The sequence below is a fragment of the Ursus americanus genome, chromosome 7 (genome assembly GCF_024610735.1).
Source record: "Ursus americanus isolate L20-20 chromosome 7, mUrsAme1.1.p, whole genome shotgun sequence".
Lineage (NCBI taxonomy): Eukaryota > Metazoa > Chordata > Mammalia > Carnivora > Ursidae > Ursus > Ursus americanus.
In genome coordinates, this window is record NC_142133.1 from 7932867 (window position 1) to 7955685 (window position 22819).

At 43.9% G+C, this 22819-nt stretch overlaps 1 protein-coding gene across 2 annotated transcripts in view; it reads right to left on the minus strand.

Annotated features, from left to right (window-relative positions):
* The window catches only part of IL33R (interleukin 33 receptor), a 70207-nt gene that overhangs the window by 17661 nt on the left and 29727 nt on the right, over positions 1-22819 (minus strand). The window contains exons 1-6 of one of the 2 annotated variants that reach the window (XM_045771736.2): positions 18647-18765; positions 4810-4938; positions 3402-3511; positions 2390-2598; positions 1416-1626; positions 1-175 (exon numbers count right to left, since the gene is read on the minus strand). In XM_045771736.2, coding sequence (XP_045627692.1) covers positions 1-175; positions 1416-1626; positions 2390-2450 — 447 coding nt within the window. In that variant the 5' untranslated portion in view covers positions 2451-2598; positions 3402-3511; positions 4810-4938; positions 18647-18765. Of the gene's footprint in view, positions 176-1415; positions 1627-2389; positions 2599-3401; positions 3512-4809; positions 4939-18646; positions 18766-22819 lie in introns of those variants that run through there. The other variant, XM_045771735.2, reaches the window with a different exon arrangement.

Sequence of the window (22819 nt, forward strand, 5' to 3'; positions counted from 1 at the left end):
CTTAAACCACTCAACAGGTGCTGTCCAATTGTAGAGGTCAATTGTAGGACAATTTATTTTGGAATTTTTTTCTGATCCAGATGTTGTTGAGTATATCAGATGATCTGGAATATTGCAGTCTGGTTGTTTTTTATATATGGTGACATTTACATATCCAATCTTATTGGAGGTAGGACTATTAAAATAAGTCAGATGATTTAAGAAGTTACTCAGGACTATGAAATGACTTTATCCAATTCTAAGCTTTTACTTAATACTGCTTTTTGTCTTCAAACAATTGATAAACCTGGGTTGTTTTATTTCTTTTTTTTTTTAAGGTTTTATTTATTTATTTATTCGACAGAGATAGAGACAGCCAGCGAGAGAGGGAACACAAGCAGGGGGAGTGGGAGAGGAAGAAGCGGGCCTCCCACGGAGGAGCCCGACACGGGGCTCCGGAATCATGTCCTGAGTCAAAGGCAGAAGCTTAGCGACTGAGCCACCCAGGCACCCCACGGGGGTTGTTTTCTTACTTAAACACATCTATAAAAATCTAGAGTTTTAAATACTTTTTGTGTTGCATTTGAGATAAAATATAAACCCTGAAAATGACTCCCTCGCAATTTCTTTAGACCCTAGATGTGCTGTCATGCCCACGGGATATTATAAAGATCAGTGGTATTTATTGAGAGCTTACTATGTACCATGCATGGCGCTAACATTACATTATTTTATTCTCATAAGGATGCTTTGAAGTAGGCTATCCTATCATATGTATTTTACAGATAAGGAAAAGGGAGGGACAGAGAAGTCACTTGTTGGTATCACACAGTCCACTAGTGACAGAACACGGATTTGAAACTAAAACTGGTCTGACCTCAGAGCCTAGGCACCTAACTATATGCACATCCTGCATGTTGATGTAGTTCATCTGACATATTTTAGGTACCAAATACAGGCACCAGATCAAAACATCTAACAATATATATGTAAGGTAAGTAATTTGCAGGCACACAATATTACACAACGCTCTTCAGCTTATCTCTCAGGTTTAAGGCACTGGTAACAGCCCTTTTGCACCCACCGTAAGCTTCCTTGACGCCCAACGTCTAGATTACTGGGTCTTTTTGCCGGTTTGTTCTTACTTCCAGCCAAAGTGAGTGATCGCTCTCAGTTCTCTTGGTCACTAGGAAAGCTAGGTCTTTTCCCAATTGGGCTACAAACTAATTCTTGCAATTCTACCTCTAAATAGTTCATAATCCCGCAACCCCCAACCTGATGGTGTTCCTAGAAGTACGCCTCTATTCAAACCCCTTTACAAATTTAGCTGTCCCACAAAAGTCTAGAAAGAAAAGGAAAGGGGGGACAGCTCACACCATCAATTATCAAAGAAAAGGGAGCAAGCCCAAAGATTATGGTGGCTGCCTGGTTAATACCTTCTGATAATGCAAGTATAAATTCCAGAATCTTTGCCTTTGGCTGGGAGAAACTTCAGACGTTCCCCCGAGGCCAACACACGATTTCTTTTCTGGGTGGTTATACTTTTGTTGGTTTTTGAATAATACCAATCCACAGGGTATCGAGACTTTTCTTGCCTAGGACATCTCACAATTAAAGCCTCATTTTCCAGGCCCCAGGATGATTTGCCTGCAGATGCAAAAAACAAACAAGACATAAATAGGATCCTGAAATGATCACAGAACAACATAGAACCAACCTTCTAGGATTAAATATAGAAATGGACCATTTTCTGTGACACTTTCACTGAGAAAGATTAGTAAATAATGAAGATCTTTTATGAAATGTTCTAATGGGTACCACAGATTAATGCATTAATTGGAGCTAACGGTCCCACACCGCTGTCCAGCCAGCGGGACAACAATGCTTCCAGAGCCTCCCACGTGCCGGCACCATGTTAAATTTTGATGTATTTAAATACATGAAACTTAAATTAGGATATATTTGCCGTGAAGAATTTGTCCTAATAAATTTGTAATAAAGAATGACTACAGAGTATAAATGATTTTTCCAGGAACAACCAGAAGCGAGCAGTTTAAAACAGGGCAAATGATGGGGCGCCTGGGGGGCTCAGGTCATCATCTCGGAGTCCTGGGATCGAGCCCTGCGTCAGGCTCCCTGCTCAGCGGAGTGTCTGCTTCTCCCTCTGCCTCTGCCATTCCCCACAGCTTGTGCTGTCTCTCTCTCTCTCTCTCTCTCTCTCTAATAAATAAATAAAATATTTTTTAAAAAGTCTAATGTTTTTGGAATTACTTAATTTTAAAATTTTCTAATCGTTCTCTCTCTCTCTCAAATAAATAAATAAAATCTTTAAGGAAAAAAAACAAGGCAAATATTTTTGGAATGACTTCATTTTAAAATTTTACAATTTTAGTTGAAAAGGGGTACTTACTAAACTTAGCTGCTGTGGAATGTATGAGAAGTGTTAGAAGTGCCAAGAGCTGAAGTCTCATTTTCAGCTTATCAAGCCAGAGCAAGTGTTGGTAACTGACTGTTGAGATTATTCAAGGCGAATCCGTGACATATGATGGTGAAGGTCTCGTCCAGGAGCTTGATGGTCCCCCTTGAGATTCACAGCAGGATAGAGTTTCAGTGTCTGTACTGAAACATAAATCATACAAAATCACAAGCAGAGTATTTACTGTCATGATTTTTACTTGTTCAATACCCCCCTTGGGAGAAGTAATCAATCAATGGGTATTTATTAGGTATAAATATGTATAACAGCAGGGTTTCAGACATGAAACATTGCATTTATTCCTCCGAAACTTTGGGCCACACAGGCCTTAAAATAGTCGTACTATTTCATAGCATCATGAGAATGTACTGGAAGAAGCTGAATTAGGAGGAACTAGTTTCTATTTTTAAAGCAAATTAAAACCACTAAATTCAACAGACCCTAGAAAATACAATGTTACAAATGCCAGGGTAAAGCAGCAGCTATGCACACAGGCTGGGGGCAGCCTGCACGCACGCGGGGCTCCCAGGCAGGCATACGCGCCAATAGTCATCACAAAGCAATTAAAAATATAGGAAAGTGACAGGTCAACCGTTAATGAAGTAATTGCCCTGGACGCAATGCCAAACCCTCAAAAATGTGTCCCCACCTCAACTTGTCCCCAAGATTCACCAGTTTTTCTAAGAACAGTCAGAGGTCTGGGAAAAATATTACATGCTTTTCTTTTTCCTTTCACCAAGAGAATCATTTAACTAGATGGTTTTTCTTAAAAAGTCAGGGAAGGGGTTGAATTAATACAGAAACTAGCAAATAGAACAATAGACACAATAACCCTAATACACTTCAAGAAAACACATTTCCTCTAAACATCAATTGTTGGTACTTTTTTTATTACTTGTATGGAAAACTTTTTCTTATAAACTTGAGATAAGTAATTGATGCTTACCCAAACTGGAAGACCGAAGGGAATGAACTCCAAGTCCATGGCCGAGCTAAGAATCGTTTTCAGCTCCTCTGGCTTCTGCCCTGAAGACACCGCAGGTGCACGCACTCTGTCTTTTATTTTGAAGGGGAGACACCCAAAGACATCCTGCAATTCACCACTCCACCCACACTGAAATGTTATTTTTAGTCACAATTCATGACTTGTTCAAAAATATCGGTGCATCATGTACCGAGAATTCTTGACCTTGGTACATAAATGTTTAAACATAAGGACAACATCCCTTCAGATGAAGTAATCAAACCATCTCCCCTTATTTTAGTGTCCGTTTCTTAAGCTAAATGATGCTTGCTGTTTATTTGCCCCGATATTATTACTCATTCTGCTCTCAATGATCTGGAAGTCCTGGAGCCTTGAGTCTGCCTTTCCAGATATCCTTCGACACTTCATTTGGCAAACACTAGCTAAGCGAGCTCCTCAAGTTTTGGCAGTGTTGGTGCTGAGAGTTCCAAAAACGAATGAGGGGACAAGCAATGAGAAGTAAGCCAGACTTTACGGAGGTTTGTAAATGCGCTGCTTGTGGTCCAGAATGTGACATGGTCTCGTCCAAAACCAGATTCCCCCAGCATCTCAGCTCCTCGGGTATAAGTCCCTGTAGGGACTCAGGTCAGTTTGGATGGAAAAGGGCAGTTTTTCTAAGGAGCTCAGGAGCGTAGAGGGAAACTATGAGTAAGAAGGCTTCCTCAAGGGGACCGATAGGAAGACCATAACCTTCAACTCTTGGACCCCATGTAAAATGAATGTCAATTGCAAAATTAGATTTTAGCCATGCATAGCTGGAATGACTCTACCGCGAGTAAACTCAATTCACTTTTAAAACTTACCATATCTCTGAAGGATTCAGGGACTCATTGCAGACCAGTGCAATAATATAATGATAATAGTTAAGCTTTATCTAGAACTCACTCTATGTCCAGATCCAGTTCTAAGTGACTTACATGTGTTAACTCCTTCATTGTCACAACACCCACAGAGACAGGCACTATTGTTATAATGCCCATTTTACAGATAAGGACACTGAGGCCCAGAGAAGTTAAACAACTTGGCCAAGTCGCATACTGCTAAGAGACAGAACCCAAGCAGGCTGGCTCCAAAAGCTAGATGCCTAATCACGAGGCCACACTACCACTGGGTGAGTGAGGTAGAGAGAGGAGGTGCTGCTAACAAAGGGTTCTTCTAGTGGGTTTTTCATTCCCCCCATTGTGGCTAGCAGGTGTGTCCATCTGCTTGGGGATTCGGTCATAGTTTGGACATCAGTCATGTGCTCTGAGAGGAAGAAATACATAGTCCTCTCTTGGCTAGATTTACCATGAGGTGTTTGGTGTCAAGTGGAGGAATTGGGTCTGCTTACCTCTAGTCTCAATTTAGTTGTCCAAGCTCTTACTATCAAGATCATAGGAGTTTCATGCCGAGACCACAGAATCAGGAGCAGGTGAGCTGGGCACAGTGCCCAGGGCATGGTTAAACTCTAGATAGCATTCTGTTAAATAAAATAATATAAGCTTGAATGTTCTTATACTTGAATATGAACTTTCATTTTGCATACTAAAATACCTTTCAAAAAATTTGGTTAAATATAGGCATTTCTTCATGAGACTAGACCACATTATATTTCCATGGGTTTCCTAGTTCCAAATAAGATTTCTCAGTTAAAAATAAGGTTTCAGTTAGAATGTTAACAGGATCCTGAAACCTGGCAGAAGCATTTAGTAAAATCTAATGATTATGGTAAGATAATCCAGTAATCCATTCTACGATTAAGTCCCTTCACTCAAAGTACTGAAGTACTTATCATCAACACCACTCGACTTTTACAGATTAAAATAAAACCCATGGATGGGACTGGTGAAAGCATCAGACCAAGCTCATTCACGTGCGGCTAGGGTTGAAACCAGCCTTGTTGAACCTCAAAGCCAAAGCTTTCTTTTCTTTTTTTTTTCCTTAAATATCAACTAAAAAAGAAAAAAACCATAGAGCAGTCAAGCTTTCTTTCTTATAATTGTGGGCTGGGTTATTAAACAAAATAAGCTAGCCTAATTTCCCGAAAGCTTCTTTTTTATAAATAACTAAACCACTTTGGCCTCTCACTACTATGACACCATCCAACATAAACGTATAATGGTTCATAATAACTTAGACAAAATGTGAAAGGCAAGGGCTTCTAACTAAGAAATACATCAGAGATTTTGAGCACTTGTGAGTTTCTGTCAAGTTAAGCAGAGAGCTTTCACTGTCTGCTTGTTTCTCTAGCAGATAACCTCTTTTTAAGATTTCTCAGAACTACTCTTCATTTAAAAAATTAATCTCACCTAATTTGGCCATAACTTTGTTCTGATTTTTGAGTTCAGCCATAATTTTCTTCTGATTTGGAGTTATAGTTTTGAAATTTAGCGTGTCCCTATTTATAATCTAATTCTCTGACCTTTCTACCAAAAAATAAACAAAAACCAAAAGCCCTTATTTTTGGAGTAACAGCTAGCAACTTGCATTTGGACTGCGGCACTCAAATATTTCATAACTTAGAAGATATCCTGCAAAACTTCTCCATTTGTCTTGCCTAACTAAACCAAGATGTAAGTATCATACTGCAGAGCTGGCATGTATGGCCTGGTCTTACTGCAAGCCACATCAAAAGCGAGGACATTTTTGTCATGTTAGACATACATGAATCCAAGTGGGTCAGGTTCTCACTCAATAATTCTCACAAGAATAAGCGAAGGGGAAATCTTTCCCCATTTCATTAGGGAGCATTTTGGGTGTCACTTTCCTCCCATTTCTCCTGATGTGGTGTTTGTAGAGCCTGCAGTGGACGGGGGGCAGATCCCGTGTGGTGGTGGATGGTCTTGGGAGAAGGCTCCGGGGGCAACACCATCCACTATGTCACCTTGGGCAGAGCACTTATCTTTCGGTTCTTCTTTGCCTCACTTCAAACTCCAGGAGTTCTTAACGCTCCTTCCCTGCCTCCCCTCTAAGAAAAGCAACTTCTCCTATAGTCTTCTTCAATCTCAGTGATGGCAACTCCATCCCTCCAGTTGCTCAAGCCTAAACTCGCCATGTGCGATTACCTCTTCTTTTCCTCACACATCTGACCCGCAATTCATCAGGACATCCTCTAGGTTTCACCTTCGAACACATCCTACCTGAAACCACTTCTCCCCACCTCCACTGCCAGCTTCGTCTCCCTAGCCACCATCGCCTCTCGCCTCGACTGCAAAAGAGCTTATAATAGTTATCCCTGCTTCCACCAGTCCCCCTCTTCAGACTCTTCCCAATAAAGAGGCTCCAGAAATTCTATTAAAACCTGTCAGATCATATAGGCCTCCAATGTCTTCCCACCTCACCTAGAAGAGCCAACCCCTGACAGTGGCTCTGAAGGCCCATGCAATCTGAGGCTGCCCGTCACTCTCCTGATTCCTCCTTTCCAACCCCGAACACACCGAAGCAGTTTCTACTGTAAGCTTGCTCTTCCTGCTGTCTGGACGGCTTCTTCCAGTTACCCACCAGGCTAACTCTCACCTCCCGAAAGTCAGTGCTTCTGAGGCACTTTCTCAAAAAGACTTACCCTGGCTACATCATTTTCTTTTCCTTCCTTCCTTCCTTCCTTCCTTCCTTCCTTCCTTCCTTCCTTCCTTCCTTCCTTCCTTCCTTCCGCCTCTGAGTAGCTTTTTTCTTACTGAGCTTAAATTCACATAACATAAAATGAATCAGTTGAAAGCGACCATTCAGCAGCATTTAGTAGACTCACAGTGCTGTGGACCCATCACCTCTATCTAGTTCCCAAACATTTTCATCACTCCAAATAAAATCCCATTCCCATTAGTAATTCCTCCCCCTTCCGGTCATTCCCCAGCCCCCCACCAGTCTGCTTTCTGCCTCTATGGATTAGCCTCTTCTGAATAGTCCACCTGAATGGATTCATCTGGTAAGTACCTTTCATGTCTGGCTCCTTTCATTTAGCACAGAACATTCAAGTGCATCTATGTTGGAGAATGTATCAGTACTTCATTCCTTTTAGCGGTTGAATAATATTCCATCGTATGAATATAGTCCAATTTGTTTATCCACCCGTTCATTCATGGACATTTGGGTCGCTTCTACCTTCAACTAGTGTGAATAGTGCAGTCACGGACATTGGGGTCAAAGCATTCATTCGGGTCTCTGATCAATTGACTTTAAATGGCGATGTTTCCTCCCCCATTCCCTATTTTCTTACCTAGCTCTGGCCTTTTACTGGGGCACCCATCAGCTTTTATTTTCTACTTATGAATTGTGTTTCTTGTGTGTATTCTGTTTTCTACCATTAGATTCTGAGCTCCAGAAGGGGAGGTCATTTTTGTGAGTTCTGTCCACGGATACAGCTCACGTGCCTGGAAGGGTGCCCAGGACAAAGTAGGTGCTTGGAAATGTTTGTTGCATGAACTGGTACAACCAACTCGGGGTTAAAATGTTTGGTTTGTACACGAATCTGAGCAGGAGCAATGTACTTTGGGCTGTGCTCCTACAGCTCTTCCTTGAAACTCTGGCTTTATGTTCTATCTTATGGTAAGGTGAGGCCTAAGTCACTCTTGGAACATCCCATGGGAACTCCTGAGGCCAAGAAGAGAGTGTCGTGCAAGCCAGAAGAAGCTCTGTGGACTGAAGGCAGAGAAAAGGGAGAAACAGAGGTGTTGGCCATTTGAAAACCAGCCAGCAGTCTTAAGTGTTTGCATATGTGCAATGACTAAGTTATAACCAAGATCCCCTTCGGACTAATACTTTACGTAGATTTTATAACCTGCAGCCCTCCTCTGTCATTCTCCATTTACTTCATGTATCTCTTCCTTTCTCTGGGGCTCCGTCTGGCCTTTATTTTCCCAACATTAGAATCAGCATCTATAATTTCTGTGAGAATTCTAAAATGTACCTGGAAGTTCAAGTGCATAGAATAGCCAAAAGATTGTTTGAAAATAAGAACAAAGTTGGAGGACTTACATAACCTGACTTTAAGACTTAATATAAAGCTCTAATAATGGCAGTAGTGTGGTATCGGCATAAAGATGGACATGTAGATCAAAGGATCAGAAAAAAGAGTCTAGAAATAGACTCAAACATACAGAAAATTGATTTTTGATAAAAGCACCAACGTAAGTCTATGGGGAAAGCATAGTTTTCAACGAGTGATGATGGATAAATGGGCTATTTGTATGGATGGAAGACATATCGTTATCTCACAATATACACAGAAATAAAAATCAAAACGGATCATATTTGTAAAAAAATAAAATAGTGGAAAATCTTCATAGTTTTCCTGCCGGGCAAGGACAAATATTTCTTGTTTTTTTTTTTTAAGATTTTATTTATTTATTCGACAGAGAGAGAGACAGCCAGCAAGAGAGGGAACACAAGCAGGGGGAGTGGGAGAGGAAGAAGCAGGCTCATAGCGGAGGAGCCTGATGTGGGGCTCGATCCCATAACTCCGGGATCACGCCCTGAGCCGAAGGCAGACGCCTAACCACTGTGCCACCCAGGCGCCCCAAAGACAAATATTTCTTAGACTAGATATGAACATCAGTAATCATGAAAGAAAACTAAGTAACTTTGTATCAAAATGAACTTCTGTTCTTCAAAGGACATCACTAACATTTGAATAGGCCAAGCTGCAGGCAGACAAGATACAATTTATACATCTGATGGGAGACCTATATCTATAATTTAATGTGAAGAAAACAAAACAGCCTGATTTTTAAAAATGAGAAAAAGACTCAAACTACAGTTTCACAAAATATACTGATGGCCAACACACACATAAAAAAAGAGGCTCAAAATTACTAGTCATTGGAGAAATGTAAATACTTAAAACTATGATGAGATCCTATTTGATGACATCACAAAGACTGACAATACCAAGTGTTGGCACAAGGCTTGTAGTGTGACTAGGACCCCCATGCATCCCTGGTGGGAGTGTAAAATGATAAGTGACCTTGGAACACAGTTTGGAAGCTTCTGGTAACTGCTCACCATGTGACCCAGGAAGTCTTCTCCTAAGAATTAACCCAAAGGAAATCAAAACTTATGCCCTCGAAAAGACTCGTACCCTAACATTCACAGAATCTTGGGGACCGACAACATGCGAATGAATAAGCTATTTTACACTCATGATGGGACACTGTTCAGCAGTAAACAAAGAAAGAACACAATATGAATGGGTTTCGGAAACATTGGGCTGCGTGAACAAAGCCAGGTGTGCAAGAGTACACACTGTATGATTCCATTTCTATAATGTTCTAAAACTGCAAAGGGCATGGGAAGGGGCTTGGGGGAGTCAATTAACTGTAAAGGAGAGTAAGAGACATTGATGGGATGATATCTGAATTTGAGATGATGGTTTCACAAGGTATGCATTTGTCGCAGCTTACTGAACTTTACACCTAAAATGAGTGCATTTTATCGCATGTATATCTTGGTGAGTCGATAAACAAAACCAAGAGTTAAGGAACATCTACTCCGTGACTTCACAATTCCACTTTTACTATTTCCCCAAGAGAATTAAAAGCACATGTCCACAAAACATCTCCAAAGAATGTTTATGAATGCCATATTCATACACCAGAAACAGAAAGCAATTCAAATGTCTATCAGCGGAAGAATGAATAAAGAAAAGGCATTTAAAGAAACGAACTACTGATATAACACCGTGATGAGTCTTGAAAAGATCACATCCAGTTTGTTGCAAAATAAAAATAACAAAGAACTGCCCATCCGCCCCCAAATTACTCCAAACACAGAAGAGAATATATTACATATTACACTTCTATGAAGCTCAATGGCAGGCTAATTAACTTTTGCTGGAAATCAGAAAGCATGTGTTTGAAATTGTGGGGATTTAGTGGGAAAAGGGTGGGTAGGAACTTTCTGGGAAGAAGAAATGTTTTCTATGGTGTTTGGGTGTATGGTGATTACGTGAGTGACTATAATCATTAAATCTCATTCAACATTTAAGATCTGCGGTTTCAACCGAGTGTTAGTTATTTCCCAGTAAAACAGTAAAATAAAATAAAGTCCTCTTTTCCCACGTATGTAATAGGAGCAGCAACCGTACTGAAGTCAAGAGACCCGGCTTCATTTCTGGGATACCATGAGAAGTCTCCACAGGAGGTCATGCCAGTGTTTTGTCACCAAACTTCCCAAAATAAATGATATGTAGAGAAAACTTATTTTTTTTGGCAGGGGGGACGATTCCGGGAACAAGTTGTCCAGAACAAATCCTGTGGTCTGTCCTTTTCCCCAAAAAAACCTTTTAGGTAAATTTCCTTTCTGGGTTAGGAGCAACCAGCGAGGCTTACTGGTCATTTCTCGGGTGAGAGCAAAGGCGATGCTTGAAATACCTGACAGAAGCAACGTTGTGTGGGCACTGACCCATGACAAGGACACCGGCCACTGCAAAGGAGCCGGGCTTAACCCTGTGTTTTCTGGATTATGGGGAGGTCCCAGGGGAGTACAGTGGAGGGTATTGTGGTGGGCGGAGGGATGCTGACTCATGGGTCAGGAAGTATTTCAGTGTTTTAATAATTAGCGTGGTCCTGCACACCAGTTCTGCATCCATAGGACTTGGAAACGCCAAACGCTGAGCCCAGACGCCCCAGTGAGGGCCTCTCTTGGATGTCTATCACTGCGTCGGATCCTGGGGGTGCAGCAGTGCACCAAAGAAAGACAGACGAAAATACCAGCCCACGTGGAACTTACCTCCTGGCAGAGAAGAAAGGCAACACACAATATAAAGAAGTAAAAAATATTTATAACCTATTTTAGATAGTGTTATATTAGAAAAAGCAAACAGGCGGGAGGGAAAGAGAGATGGAGAAATGGAATTTTAAGTAGGGGGGCCTGGGAAGGCCAACCAGGAAGGGGACATTGGATACACAGCCCAAGCGGAGCCCGGGCAGAAGGGGCAGCCAGTGTGGACGCCCCAAAGGGGAGCGGGCGTGGTGGGTGGGAGGAACAGCAGGGCGCCACGTGCTTGAGTGGAGTTAGAAATGGCAAAAAAGTAAGAGCAGGTTGGAAAGGTCTGGCGACAAGCCTGTAAAGCTCCACGAGTCACCTTGAGCACGTGGACTCCTACTCAGTGAGAAGGAAACCGTTGGAGGATTTCAAGCCAAGGAATGGCATGGGAGCTGAAAACGGCCTTAACTAGGACGAAGGATGAAGGAGAAGAACAAGTCGGAAGGCTCTGTGGTCATCCAGGCGAGAGGAAGATGGTAGTGTAGGTGGTGAGAGAAGGCAGGAGTTTGGATATACGTTGACAGACTGCCGACAGGATTTCTTGATGGATAGGATCTGGGATGTGAGTGAAAGAGAGTGGCCCAAGGTGACTCCAAGGTTTGACCCGAACAACTGGCCAAAGGGGTTACTAAGTCCCTGAGATGGCCAGTAAGATTGGCTCGGGGCGGGGGGGGGGGGCACATTCAGCTTGATGTATTTATTAGACATACAGCTGGAGATGTCAAGTCGACAGGGGCGTCAGGCTAAGGAAACAAACTTGGGAGATGTCTGTGTATGTAGATGAAATTAAGCCCAGGAGACTAAATGAGATCTTCAAGAGTGGAAGGAAACAGGCCATGAGGGCGCAGAAGAACAATTTCTTATTTCCACTGCAAAACTTCCCTGCAGAGAAGTATTCAGCTTTCCCTAAGAGATAAAATTAGATCTCTTTGTGTAAAATACTGGAGAAGTGTTAAGAATTCAGCATAAGTTAAAATAAGGTAACTTAGAATCCTTTCTCTCCCTCTTTTTCTTGTTTGGTTTGTTTTCTTGGTTGTTTTCTAAATAACTTGATAGACTCTGAACCCACTTTGGGAACGCTGTGTTACTTGTTTCTTCAAATTTCAATTTGTTAATAAATAGGTACGATCGTAATGGCATTATGCTACTGTCATCATCACTGATTACCCGCACGTCCTTGCTAAAGCCAGGGTCAGTCCCCCGCCTTCCCCTTCCCTTGAAGGTGTCCCGGTCACAGGTGAGCGACTTCTCCATCTTCTTGCAGGACCCTCACTGGCTGTCCCTTCATGCCTTCCCTCCCTTCCCCCCTCTACTTCATGGTTTAGTCCTTGGGCCTCTTTTCTTCTCTATCTGCACTCATCCCTCATGTGATGTCATCCAGTTTCTGTTGGTTCCCAACCTCCTCGGGTGCTTTCCAGGCATCATCTGAAACTGACCCCCATATGTGGGAGGCAGGGAGAGGCTGAAGAAAGAGGCAGGCCACCCCGGATAGGTAGGTGGCCATCCTAATGAGCAAGGGAACTTATGTGAGAGGTAACAGCATGACGAATAGATCCGTGCACCTGCCCACCAAATCGTAACAGTTTGTGTAGAGGCCTCAGCTGGGTTCAGTAGTGGTCTCAGCACCGCATTGCTCTCTCAAGTGTGTGTCCTTGGAGCAGCCTCTGGGCGTGGAGAAAGCAAGCAGGACCCACATTCCCAAGATAGGGGAGGAGGGGAGGCGCCTCTGACTTCCAGCTTGAGGGGCAACCAACAGTCACATCCTCTCGATGACCTCCCCCAACAGTTCCCTGGTTTTAAACATCACCTGTTCTCTGATTACAATGGGTAAACCTGCTGGGCAGACTTTGCCCCTGAACTTCAGACTCGAGTATTCACCTGCAGACTTGACACCTCACCACGGCTTAGGTCTCTCAAAATTAATTCGGCAGGACTGAATTCCCGCTCTTCCCCCCAAAACCTGCTTTTCCAATAGCCTTTAACATCCTGGTTGATGGTAACTCCACCTTTACAGCTGCAGAGATAAGAGTCCCTGATTCGTTTCCTCCAATACCTTCCCTCTAATCCATCAGCAAGTCCCGCTGAGTCTACTTTCTAGGTATATTCAAGGCCCAAGCACATGACCCCTTGTCATGGCCCTCACTGGTGGCCCAGGCCACCTCCGTCTCTTGCCTGGATTATTGCAGTGGCCTCCAAATTTGCCTCTTTGGTCCTTTCCTTGCCTCTTATAATCTATTCTCAAAGCAGAAACCATCATGACCCTGTCCATCACTCCTCTTCTCACACGTTCCCTTTTATTCAATGAAACCCGAAGTCTTTGAAATGGACAAAAAGGCCCTCCGTGGTCTGCCACCCTTCACACCTCTCTGGGTCGGGTTCTTCAGTGCTCTCTACCCTCGTTCTACGCCATGCACACCTTTCTCCTCCCTCGTCCTTGAACACCCCACACCTGCCACCACCTCTGAGCATTTGCACCAGTTGGCTCCTGTGTCGTAGATTCCCTCCCCCCAGGCATCAGTTCAGCTCATTCCCTCACTTTCTCCTTCATGAAATCCACCCTCAGCCTCAACTAACTCTGTACTCCCAGTCTCCCTATGCTGCTCCATTTTTTCCGCGACTTTTATAACCTTCTAACACACAAAATCCTTGACTCACGCATCACATATATATTTTTTCTGTTTTGTTCCCTTAGGTATCCCAGAGTAGGTCCCCATTAAATAGCTTTTGAATGAACAAATGAACAAACATTGTTAGGTAAGCATGATTTCCTCTCCAAATAGATTGTTACTGAATTGAATCCTTTTGTTTATAAGGATGTCATATTTAAGGGTGTTTTCATTATAACGGTGGGAGGAGAAATAGGAGGTGGGTGGATTAGCTCTGCATTTGGCTCAGAGGCCAGGGGCACAATCCGTCACTAACAGATTGAAGAAAGGGAGAATTAAAGTGGGAACACACATATACCAAAGGAGAGAGGAAAAAGAAGAGCCAAAAGGAGTCATGTTTGAATTCGATCTCTGATCTGCTCAAAATACTCCTTAACAACAGAGGAGGCAAAGTCATTCTAAGGTCATTTGCTTGGTTGCCATGATTTATTTTAAAATGTCTTCATTTTATAAAGCTTAAGGTTGATCATTTTTTGAAAACCTTAACTTTTTGTTTGATCTTTTGAAAAGTAATTTCCCTGATGTCTTTGAAAAGTTGGTATTTATGTCAGCAGTGATCTAACAGACTTGTTGGTGTGACATGCTTAAATTTTCCGGAAACAATGCCCCCCACCCCCAAAAATCAAAATGAAGAGAAGGCACTTTTGAATATTCCAGACCAGAATCTATCAGAACCCTGCACAAGGAGAGAAAAAAGATGAGGGAGTAGCACCTGGGTGGCTCAATTGGTTGGGCATCTGCTTCTGGCTTGGGTCATGATCCTAGAGTCCCGGGATCGAGCCCCGCGTCGGACTCCCTGCTTGGTAGGAAGTCTGCTTCCCCTCCAATCCTCACCCCACTCGTGCTTTCTCTTGCTCACACTCTCTCTCTCAAATAGGTAAATAAAATCTTTTAAAAAAAAAAGATAAGGGAATTCATAACTGAATGCTTTGTCTCTACTTCTCTGCTTATCATTCCTACGGAGTAGGAAACCCAAGGAAACTTGTTCCTCCTGAACATGGGAGTCAAGAGACTGATGTTTTTGAGCATGTAAGGTTACTGATCAGATGGTGAATTGAAGCCTTTAGATACCGGTGTATGGTAAACCAAGGTTCCGGCAGAGAGCGGCTGATGTTTTCTGGCTACCTAAGGACTCAGGGTGAAGAGGACTTTAGAAAGTGCTGGTTGATCCTGGGAGTGGGCCGAGAGTGTGAGGAGAAGGGAGAGGGACCAGCAACCTCAGATCCATTCACATCATTCCATTCCCTTTCCTCAGGGATAAGCCTCCATCCTGGGATCCTCAGTTGGGCAAGTGGGGCCAAGAGTGGGGAGGCTCTAGTGACCAGTGACTCACCCCAGTCCCTTCAGCACCTTGACCACAAGGCTTCTGGGAGGAACATGGAGGAAGTCTCCATTGCCAGCTTAAAGTGGGCTCAAATGGGCACCTAACATCCACACTTCAGTCACGTTGAAGGAAGTTGTCAGAAGTGGTCTTGGATAGTGTCTGTGGTTACTGAAATTCAAAGTTATCCATCCACCCAGGGAATAAGTTATAAGGTCTAGTTTAAATCTCAATTACACTGTAGTGGACACCATCTTTATTCTGTTTCTCCATCAGGGCCCTCTCCCCTTTCACCTGGGGCTCAGCCACACATGGCACCAAAGCCAATCCCACAGACTCAACCCAACCCTTCATGTGCTCATAGTCAGTCTTGCTACAGTGAGCCCGAGCTCTCACCAGCACTGGGGTGGCAGAGGACTTGAATGCACAGGATCTGAATCAGCCAGAGCTGGGGTTCACCCCTACTTCACAGAATTACCATAAGGACAACAGGATATGGTAGGTGGCCCAGAGCCGACCCTCAATCTATAATTATCGTTGCTGTGTCTGCTATGTTATTACAAGTGCGCTAAAGACAATTGGGTCCCACACAGGCTGGAGCCTCCCCGGCCATGACCCAGCTCCCCTTCATCACCCCACATTTGCAGTCTCTCCTGAGTCTCCTCCCAGTTCTCAGTAAAACTCCTAAAGGAAAACATAGGCGAAAAGCTTCATGACATTGGTCCTGGCAATGATTTCATGAATAAGACACCAAAAGCATAGTAAAACAGACAAAAATCAAGAAAGAAATAGGAGAACTTCATCGAACTAAAAATATCTGCATAGCAAAGGACACGATCAACAGAGCAAAATGGCAATCTATGGGGTCATGGAAAACATTTGCCTTCTACATGTCTCCTGAGGAATTGATTTCCAAAATATATAAGGAGCTTTACAATTCAATAGCAAAGAAAGAATAACCCAATTAAAACACAGCCTAATGACTTGAATAGACATTTATCCCAAGAAGACCTACAGATGGCTAAGAGGTACCGGAAAACATGCTCCACATCGCTCACCATCCGCAAAGTGTAAACCCAAACCGCAATGAGACAGCACCTCCCACTTGCCAGGATGGCTATGATCAAAGAAACAAACGATAAGCAAGCACGTGGAGAAACTGGAACCCTTGCACGCTGCTGGTGGGAATGCAAAATGGGACAGTTGCTAAGGATAACATGAAAGGTCCCTGAACAAGTTAAAAATGGAAAATAGAACGAGTGATCCAGCAATCCCACTCCTGCGTATTTATCAGGATCTCAAAGAGATATCAGCCCTCCCATGTTCATTACAGCACTCTTCACAATCGCCAGGGTGTGGAAACAATGTAAGACCATGGGGGAGAGGATGGGTAAAGAAGTGGAGTACATACACACAATAGGATAATATTCAGCCTGAACCTTGAGGACGTTATGCTGAGTGAAATAAACCAGTCACAGAAGAACAAGTATTACGTGATTCCATTGATGTAAAGTCAAATACATAGAATCAAAGAGTGGAATGACGGCTTCCCGGAGCTCAGGGGAAGGGGGGTTGGTAACCAACAAGCATAAGGTTTCAGTTAAGCAGGATGAATAATTTCTAGAGATCTACTGTACAAATACTGTGCTTTTAGTTAACAACGCCGGACTGCACACTTAAAAATTTATTAAAACGGTAGGTCTCATATAAAGGATTTTTACCACAATACAATTTTTTCAAAAAAATTTAAAGGCCCCTGTTTAGAATCCAAAGAGCCTGGTTGGCCCTTTTCCCTTCTTCTTTCTGGAAACTGGACTTGTCAGAGTTTTGTTCCAGGCCAGAGGGACCTTTCCCTTCACCCTAAATGAGGACCCTACTACAGGCACACACGTGCACACACGCGTGCTACACTCACACCGTTTCAGCCTCCCCCTGCTGGGAGCCTCCTGCCTTGTGCCTACCCATGGCAAGGCGTGCACGCTGGGATCCCAATGTCTTCCAAAACCTTGCAGACTCTTGTCCGTCTCTGCATTCAGAGAAAACTGGAAAGTGTGGAGGGGTGAGCAGAGAAAGACAGACTCCCCCCCAATTACAGGATGAGTATTTTGAAGGACGCAGATGAAGAGCTCCCTTCGAGAAGCAGATGTCTGAAAGCCAGACACCTTGTCTTGAGCTATTGGCCCATGTCTTGAGCTATTGGCCCATGTCTCCAAAAGTAGAGGCGTCAGTTAGGAAAATATTTTGGAACCAATCGCCTCATCGAAACAACCCGTTCGAGAACAGAGAGAACCTGATGACTTGCTGGGGAGTCGTAAAGTCCAAATCAGCATCTCGACAGCCGGTCTGCAGAGCACAGACCTAAGAGCTACCAGAGCAGGAAAGCAAAAACATAATGAGGACGATGAGGGCTGACATTACTCAGCATTTACTGTCAGCAAGGTACTGAACTAAGTACTGTGCATCCATTTCATCTTCAGAAACCATTCTCGGAGTTTGGCGTTAGTACTAACATGTTGGTTTTGTGGGTAAGGAATACAAAAATGAAAGCACTTCAATGAGTTGCGTTGAGTCGTGCATCACAGAAGTGCAAGAGCGGGGATTAGTTGCAATTCTGCACAACCTCAGAGCTTTCTGACTCATATACTCTACATAGAACAGCAGGAATGGGATAGCAGTGTTCATGCTGATATTGGGGGGACAATGACCCGTGGACAGTTTGGCCTGAGGTGCTGGTGAAAGAACCGTCGCAGCCACGGGGAGACACACCTCCCATGTCTCTGCTCCTGGAGGAAATTATTAGGAAAGGCGGACACTCAGTGGGTAAGGCTTTGGGGGCCCAGCGCTGCCGTATTTCGATGGACACACTTGGTTGGGCAGCCTTCAGTGAGAAAGAGAATGGAGCCATCGAGCAGAGCCTCCGAGCGGGCACCATGACAAGTGTGAACTGAAATCCGTTATTCACCCCTGCCCTCCTCCTACACCTTCCACTTGCTTTCCATCCTGTGTTTCCTTCTCCCTCGTGGCTGGCTTCCCCTCCCACACCACGTGCTTCTCCCTCACCCCCACTGCCCAGAAGCTCCTTTCTTCCTGAGTTCTTTCCCCCGCCACCATCTGAGAAGATTCCACATAGGGATTTTCAGGGACTCCAGAAAGAGGAGCTGGAAAACGCGCACTCTGTGTGTACACGGCGAGGCCCCCTCGCTTCCCCATCCTCCGCCAGAACTTTCCAACACATGAGGCCAAAGTTCCATAGCATACAAACAGCACTACAAAGGACTCCATCAATCTCTGACTTGATTCTCCCATCAGTGGAACTATTTTTTCATGAACAACAACAAATAAAAGATGAATAGCAAGGATTCTTTTTAACCTAAATTTCTGCTTTAAAATTTCATTCCCTTTGAGATAAAAAGCATTTAAAAAAACAACCCAAGGGCACTTACCATCAGCGAGTCATACTTGAGCTCTTTCTTGCCCCACTTTGTACCAACGGAGTTTAACTCTGAACACCAATTTGTCTAACAGAACTCTGCGAGATACAATAGCAACTTTTTCTTTAAAAACCTCCCATTTTCTTTATCAGTGAAGACACAGGAACCAGGTTCCTGATAAGATAAACTCATGAACGGTGCTGTTAACAAACGCCGACTACAGTTGTCACCGCATTGTCTATTTCAAAGATCTCTGATGACGCTCCCGTCCCGATGTTCACCTTATCTCCCCAGATGGTTACATTTCACCTTAAGTAGAATTTTCTTCCCTTGTGGGTGACTTTCTCAGCAAAACCTCCCCCACTCCATGTAGGTGGCAGGTCATTCAGTGCCTTGAGAGTGAGTTGGCAGCTGTGACTTCCTGAAAGCTGCAGGTCCTAAAGCAGGTGTGCACGTTCCTCCAGCAAGTTTTACTGCTGGAGCCTCGCTGTGAATGGCTGGAGAATTCTAACATGTGTCGGGCATGTAAGCGGGAGCCAGGCTCTGTGTGCAGGGCTTTGGCACATGCAATCCCAGGCACTCACTCCTCAAAACCTTATCGGAGGCTCCAAGAGGCTGACGATCCCCTTACCCAAGGCAACAGGCAGTACAAGGAAAAGCCAGACCCCAAAGCCCCCGCAAACTGAGTTTTTTCCACGTGCCACCAGAGAGCCGGTGTCAGATGGCTGTAACACAGATCTGGGAACACCTATTACGTTACTAGGGCTCTCGATGAACCAGCATTAATCACTTACAGGATTTGTGTTCCAAAATGTTGGTGACTTTCAAACAATCAGGACGTACCATCTGCTAAGGAATTCTCCACTGTGAGCTTTAGATGCGTCCTGGTTTTCCTCTCACCAGCCGTCTGACTTTGGACAAATTCCTTAATCTCTCTACATCTTTCGTGCGAAGGGTATTGTTATCAATATTAAATGAATAATCATATAAGGGCCCATATTAATGGAACCCGATGGCCTTCTGCCCTCTCATGTACTCCACCTATTCCGCCCACAATTATAGTAAACACATGCGTGTGCGCACGTATGCACACACACACACACACACACTCCAAAAAATACTTTTTCATAGTTGCTTTAAGAACCCAGTCTCAATGAAAGAGTCCAATTACCTCTTCTCCTTACCTCTGGCCACTATACATAAAAGATGAAAATTGACAGCAGAATCTAATTACACATTACATAATCTTTATATGGAACATGCTTTTACATGAGGTCATCTATCATTTCTTGTTCGTTGCTAGAGACCTGGGGAAAATATGCTTAAACACGAAACTAAAGAATACTTATTGAAACACCCAACATGGTAACAGGCCCTGTGAAAGATGTGAGACTCATTCCGGGCTTCAAGGAACTTAAACTTAATGAAGGAAAAATAAGATGTGTATGTGGGCGGGGGGAGGAGATAGCATTTTACAAATCTGAAAAATTTGAGTTTAAATTAGACATTTGCAACAATCTGGATATATTTTAAAAGTAGGGTAGGTTGGGGCGCCTGGGTGGCACAGCGGTTAAGCGTCTGCCTTCGGCTCAGGGCGTGATCCCGGCGTTATGGGATCGAGCCCCACATCAGGCTCCTTCACTATGAGCCTGCTTCTTCCTCTCCCACTCCCCCTGCTTGTGTTCCCTCTCTCGCTGGCTGTCTCCATCTCTGTCGAATAAGTAAATAAAATCTTAAAAAAAAAAAAAAAAAGTAGGGTAGGTTATGGAGAGACTATCAAGTCGTCTTTGTTCAAGAGTGGAATTCTAAAAATCTTTCTGGCTTGGTGGAGCTACTGGTCTCCCCTAACTCTAGATCTCTTGATATCCTTTACCATTACATGAGTGTTGAGACAGCAGTGTTTAGAAACTTGGGCCAACTCTGCTGGAATTTATCTTTCAAAGAGTCTCTTGGCATCGGTACTTACATACTCTAATGTCATGAGGATGAGTAACGGCATTTTCAAACGTTTCCCTCAGCAGTTTAAGCAATCTGAAGTTCAGGGAGCCCAGTGCCTCTCGAGGTCCATCAGGGGTATTTGAAGGAAGATAGAGGGGCCTCACAGCCATGGCAGCTTCAGGAAATTTCTCTTTTTTTTTTTTTTTTAAATATTTTATTATTTATGTGACAGAGAGACAGCCAGCGAGAGAGGGAACACAGCAGGGGGAGTGGGAGAGGAAGAAGCAGGCTCATAGCGGAGGAGCCCGATGTGGGACTCGATCCCGGTACGCCGGGATCACGCCCTGAGCCGAAGGCAGACGCTTTAACGACTGCGCTACCCAGGCGCCCCAGGAAATTTCTCTTGAACCATTCCTTTATCTGCAAGGGCTTGGAAAACTATGGAATCAGAAATGGCGGCTGATGCACCCCACTGGCAGGGAAAGACTAGGAGAGCGTGGGAGAGATGAGAGCCCACCCCCTCGAGAGTCTCTCCCCAGGCCTGAAGATGGTGCACTCCAAGTATGCCTTCCCTCCGGCCACAGCCACTGAAAATGACCGGACTCCTGAGAGGAGACTGTCCTAAACGAAAGCACCCTGGAACCCACAGAAGGCGAGGCTTTTCTATGAGAGAGCAGAGCAACATCTGTGGTAACTCGCCATTCGGTGACATGAAAGGAAAAATCCAGATTGGCCAAACTCATTCATCTGAAATGAGAACAACGGATTGGCGCTGCCGGAAGAGGAGTAATGTGTTTGGGGGGGGGGGGTGTGCGTGCACGCACGTGGGCATGTGCACACACGTGTGCAGGTGCTTGTTTGTGTGTTTGCATGGGGGTTTTGTCCACGTGGAGGGAACATCTTAGCTCTGCACCCAAACCAAAATGAGTTTTCAGATGTCAAAAATCTCACCAAACTGCCCAAACCAAGAGGTTAGCTGGCCTTCCTTGCACTTGGAGAGCTAGGAATCATTGGCTCGTCCCCACTGCCAATTTCACAATCAAATGACAACCCAGATCCTCCCTATGATGTCCACTAATTCCTGAGCTCCTTATGTCAGAGTCCCCCCGTCCCCAACAGTTGTCCCCAGAAGTCCCATCTCTGTTCTGCTCGGCAGCAGCCTAGAATTCGGTTCCTTTTCCAGCACGTACACAAGAAATCCGTTTACATCAAACAGTTCTAAACTGTGGGGCACCAAGCAAAGATCTGTGCGTCATGGCCCATTTCATGGCCTCCTCCCATCTGCAGACGCTCTCGCCTTCATCCCCTCTCACGTCTGCTCTTCACCACCCCTTCTGTCCCAGAGGGGCTCAGGAGGCTTTCACTTCTTCCCGGTGCCTGTCCTCACATGAGCACACTCCAAATCCACCCAGGTGCTTGGCAGCTAAAAGGGAAGCTGAAGCTATAGCTTGCCAATTCACTTCTCTCTGTCACATCCACCTTTGTTTCACCTTTCCCTGCTCATGAGCACCATTTTCCCCCTTCTAGCACCTTCTCACCTCTTACCTTATTGCTACAACCCATTGAATATGTTGACTGGTGAGGCTTGCTGCTTGATTCTCCCAAGGAGTAGAGAATTACTTGAAAAGTAGGAAAGCCTTATAAATACAAAATCTGAATAATTTATAAAATAATCTCAGCACCTATGGGGAAAAAACCCAGAAAACTGTAGGATTAGTGTTTTAACTCAGAAAACTCAGATCAAATGAATATATAACGGGAAACTTTACTTCCTCGTTAAACTAGCCTTATGTGTCTCTATCTCACCCATTCTCCTCATCATATTTAAAAGGAGATAAAAATTCAACCTTACTTCATAGTCACACTGTAGAAAGTTCTTTCAGATCTTTTATGATTGAATATATAGGTAAACATTTTTCTATCTTCAGGGCTTTAATTGGCTGTTCATGATTTTATTGAAGCAATTACCCTTAATAATTGGCTCCCACTTATCATAATATAATCTACAATGACTTCTATAAAATACATTTAGACTGCTCCACATTTTAACCAGGTTCATGTGTTCCCTATCAGACTTGAGTAGTTTAAACAAAAGAATAAGCAATTGAGTTGCTAGAAATTTCGAGATCCCAAGAAAAAGCACCCTCAGTAGGTGTGGCAGCCAGCCTCCAAGATGGCCCCCAATGATCTCTGCCTCTCTTGTGCATTCCTTGCCCACACTGTACCAAGCAGGTCTATGTGGCCAGT